At 41.6% G+C, this 4,621-nt stretch overlaps 1 protein-coding gene across 1 annotated transcript; it reads right to left on the bottom strand.

Moving 5' to 3' along the window:
* Positions 1-676: 676 nt before the first annotated feature.
* LOC100665760 (olfactory receptor 5AN6-like) lies at positions 677-2,418 on the bottom strand. Its single transcript, XM_003422753.3, has one exon. It carries the CDS (start codon positions 2,329-2,331, stop codon positions 1,384-1,386), a length of 948 nt encoding a protein of 315 aa, XP_003422801.1. The 5' UTR covers positions 2,332-2,418; the 3' UTR covers positions 677-1,383.
* Between the last annotated feature and the right edge of the window lie 2,203 nt (positions 2,419-4,621).

The following is a 4,621-nucleotide window of genomic DNA, read 5'->3' as shown; positions in this document are numbered from 1 at the left end:
CTGAAGGATAAAATATTTCGCAGAAACAAGAGACATACACAAGACCCAAGTAGGATGCCAAAGTGTCCCAAATTGCAAACAGTGAAGTTTTTATCAGGTGACACGAACAAAGGGAGAAAATGTGGCAGTCAGCTTCCCTAAAGATTTACAGCCTTGGAAACCCTATGGGTCAGTTCTACCCTGTCCTATAAGGTCACTATAAGTTGGAATCGACTTGACAACAATGGGTTACGGTGTTGGTTAGATAAATTCAAACGAAATTATCAGTCCCTCATGGCCTGCCCTTTTTATGACTTGTTTAATGAATCCTCTCTCTACCCTGAAGCTAGAGTAGTACCGAAGACTTTATTGTGTCATACATGAATTGTTATCCTTCCAGCTTGCAGTAAGATTCTTTCACACCTACGGCCTAGCTGTAAAGACACAAATGCTAAAGTTTTAATTTTTTTTTTGAACAATAGCACACCATTCCCTGTATAAATTTCTGTAATAGCTACAACAGACTGAGATATGCTCTCTTGGCAGCCAATTCAAAACTAAGTTTTATTTCTTGATAACACTACACATCCATCTTGGTTCCACTGAGGGTATTCTTACACTGGGTCCCACTAATGGGTGCACTGGGAGAAGAGCATGTAGGAAAGCACATATATAAAGCCTCTGCCTGGAAGTGACATATGTCATGCCCACTCATGTTTCATTTGCCACAAAAAAAATTCCAAGTTCCCAGCCTAAATTCAAAGGGATGAAGAAGCATAATCCTGCTCTGGGGTGGGGAGGGGAAGCAGATACTGATACACAGACACACAGCCTGCTACAGGCTAATAAGGTTCATTTTCCATACACTGTTGTGTATGTTTTGTGTCCTAGATCCTAAAACCCAGTGCTGTCCAGTCAATTCCAACTCATAGCAACCCTACAGGACAGAGTACAAAAGGTGCCCCATAATCAATAATGTCAAGAGACTAAAAAAAAGATGAGTAAATAAAGGAGCAAGGAAACTAGAGTAAAGGACATGGAATAAGGAGAACACAATGAAAAAGTTGACACTTCGTGAAAAATGTCACTAATGTCACTGTAAAATCTGTGTAGAAATTGTCAAATGGGACCAAATTTACTCGGTAAACCTTGACCAAAAACACAACAAAGTATTATTAAAAAAAAAAAATAAGAAGAAGGATGAAAAGAAGCATTCTCCATTAAGACTCCCATTAACAAACACTAGTAATTACTATTCATTAATAGATAAAAGTCTAGCCAGACTCAGATAATATTGCCCACCAATCTTGAAGTGATACTAAGCTATATGTATTTAAAACCTATTTTCATGTTTTGTATCACTTATCTTGCAGTAAGGTATGCAAACCTTGTAAAAAGATAATGTCAGGAGAAAATTCTCTTCTTCCATCTGTTTAGGGCATCTTTGATTTCCTTGTTTCTGAGACTATAGACCAATGGATTTAACATGGGAATGACCGCAGTGTATAAAATAGAAGCAAACTTGCTTTGGCTAAGAGAACCATCAGAGCTGGGCCATAAATAGACATAGGTGCCTGAGCCATAGAAGAGGATCACTACTGTTAGGTGAGAAGCACAGGTGTCGAAAGCCTTGGACCTGCCTTCAGCTGAAGTGATCTTCAAAACAGTGGCAACAATATAACCATAGGATATAATGATAACCAGCACAGAAGTCAGTCCAAAGATCACTGTGAGCACAGAAATGATAACTTGTAAGAAAAAGGTATCAGAGCAAGATAGGATCATCAGTTGGGGCAGGTCACAGAAGAAATGGTTGATGATATTTGGTCCACAGAAATGGAGCTGAAGTAAGGCACACAGTTGGGTAAATGAGCCAAAGAATCCACTTATCCAAGATCCTACCAGCATCTGTAGACAGAGGGTTGGAGACATGATGGCTGTGTAGAGCAGAGGGTTACAAATGGCAGCATATCGATCATAAGCCATGGCTGCCAGAAATGAGCACTCGGTCAGACCCAGGATAGACAAGAAGAAGTACTGCATGGTGCACCCCACAAAGGAGATGAATTTATGCTTCTCGAAGAAGTCTGAGAGCATCCTGGGGGCTATAGTGGAAACATAGCAGATGTCTACAAAGGACAAGTTACTGAGGAAAAAGTACATGGGTGTGTGCAGATGGGAATCCATTCTGATGAGGGTGATGAGGCCCAAGTTCCAGGACACTGTCAGGAGGTAGATCCCTAGGAATATTGAAAACAGGACAACAGTGAGCTTTGGAAATTCAAAGAATCCCAAGAGGATGAACTGGGTAATTGTTGTAGTATTTCTTCCCACAGCAATTGCATTAGTCATCCTGGGACCTGTAGGGAGAGAAGACAATAAATCTCTAGGTCAGTTGTTATTCCAGTTTCTCTTGAAATAAACCACCTTCTACTTACACTGAACACAGGACAAAGTGAAATACTGCAGCACGTTACAGGAAATCACCCTGGCTAACTCTGTCCCTATGTAGCTACAATGATCTGTGTGTCGATTTTCTCATATGTAAAACAGGATAATTACACCTTTCATATTAACCTATCGGACTCTTTGAAAGAAAGTACGGCAATGTTTGTAAAGCCTCTTTTATAAAATGCTATAGAAATTTAAAGGTGTCATTATTAGGATTTTGACCCCTGTGGATAGGTCAGTGCCTAAGAGTAACACACAACTGTATTTGGATTGTGGTTCTTCTACCTGCAACCTGTATGATGCTGAACAAATTATCTAATACCTCTGTGCCTAAGTGACTTCATCTCTAAAATGGGGATACCTATTTCATAGGGTTGTTGAGGGCAAATTAATTAATATATATTTATGTGTATGTATACCACCCAGTGCCGCTGAGCCAATTCTAATTCATAGCAACTCCATAGGGTTTCTGAGTCTGTAAATCTCTACTGAAGCAGGCAGCCACATCTTTCTCCTACAGAGCTGCTAGTGGTTTCAAACTCCCAACCTTTCAGTTAGCAGTTCATGACTTTAAACACTGCACCATCAGGGTTCATCATATATTTAAACACACATACATATATATGTACGTATGTACAGTGCCTGCTGGCCATATGGTAAGAGTTTATGAAGTGGTGTCATTAAGGAAGGGAAGATAGACAATATCTTTCTAGTCTAATTTTGAGGCACTTCTGTTCATGAAGAACTTTTAATTGAATTCTCAGACATTCTGTGCTAAATTAATTCATTTTCCTACTGATGGTAAATTTCTGTCAACTTTTGAACATGGGTTTCTATAATCTCTTTCATCCAAAGAGGAATATTTGTGAAGGCAGATAATCCCATCTCCATCCCCTTCTGTCATACTATACACCATAAACTGGCCCCCACATATGTCTGTAGTTCACATTTATACCATCTGAGTAGTCCAAAAATCTTTTACATTTGGATAAAAGCAGTTTTAATTACTCTTTGTCCATAGATTATATATTTCAGATACATATATAAATCCTTTCAGGAATAACACATCTTAATCTTAAGTTGCGAAGCTTTTGAACAGATAAAATCCAAGAAAAATGAGCAACTCATTGTAAATATGACTAGACATCATAAATCAGCAGAATAATATCACAGCAAGATTCCACTATGTTACTCATCATACACAGGGTATAAAATGAGTATGTTTTAGGGGCTTCTGGCCAACATGGTGCCATAGACAGAAGCAACATGCCGTCCCTCTACAGCAACAACCCAAAACTAAGTAAAACAGAGACAAACATCATTCCTGGAACCTGATTGCCAAATGAAGAGATAAAGAAGTCAGCTAAGCACCAAATGTAATAAGAAACTGACAGAGGACAGGGAGTGAGGAGAGATATGTCCTGAGGGACCCATCAGCTAACGCAGCATGGATCCGCCATCTTGGACTCCTGTCGGGAATTGGCAGACAGGGTGCATGGGAAAGCAGCTTCATGGAACTCCCATGAGGAGACAGACATCCAGCAACCAGTGATACAGACCTTCCCACCCCCCATTCTCTCCCAGCTGCTCTACCTCGGAGCTTCCTGGCTGGCTGTGCTGCCTTGGCCAGCCGGGAAGCACAGTGTTGTGATGCTTGGATTTGCCCCACCCACGTCAGAGATCAGTGGACAGGGAGTACAGGAGAGTGGCTTCAGGAAGTTCCCAGCAGGAGACAGACCACCTGGTAAGGAGCGATATATGCTTTCCTAGCTCCACCCCCTCCTTCCCCCTGCCCCAACCTTCAACTTCCTGTGCTTCCCACAAGCCACAGTCTTTTGACTGGGAGGCAGCTGCTTCCACCCCGGGCGGCATGAATTTGCCCTTCTCACACTGGCTGGGCCCCTGAGTTGGTGTTGGTTCTTTTCATCTCTTTTGGTTTCTTCTGTGCCTCCTACCACTTCTCCCTCCTTTCTCTGGAACACCTGGCTCAGTGTGCCATCTTTGCTTCTTCTTGAAAGCCTGTGAAGCTACGCTCAACTGGTGAACCCCTCCCCCGGCCGCAACACCACGCTGGTGGGATCGTGGAGCTTTCCTTTTCCTTGATTTGCTTTGTTCTGTTCTGTTTTGATTTTTCCTTTCTTTTTCTTTTCACAGCTTGGGAACCCTTTCTAGCTGGGCTGCACTACACAGC

This window comes from Loxodonta africana, chromosome 7, assembly GCF_030014295.1.
Source record: "Loxodonta africana isolate mLoxAfr1 chromosome 7, mLoxAfr1.hap2, whole genome shotgun sequence".
Taxonomy (NCBI): domain Eukaryota; kingdom Metazoa; phylum Chordata; class Mammalia; order Proboscidea; family Elephantidae; genus Loxodonta; species Loxodonta africana.
The sequence above is the reverse complement of the archived record's forward strand: the minus strand, read 5'-3'. Positions and strand labels throughout refer to the sequence as shown.

Bases quoted from the DNA above. Each gene is read 5' to 3' on its own strand.
- LOC100665760 (XM_003422753.3), bottom strand. From the start codon at position 2,331: ATGACTAATGCAATTGCTGTGGGAAGAAATACTACAACAATTACCCAG.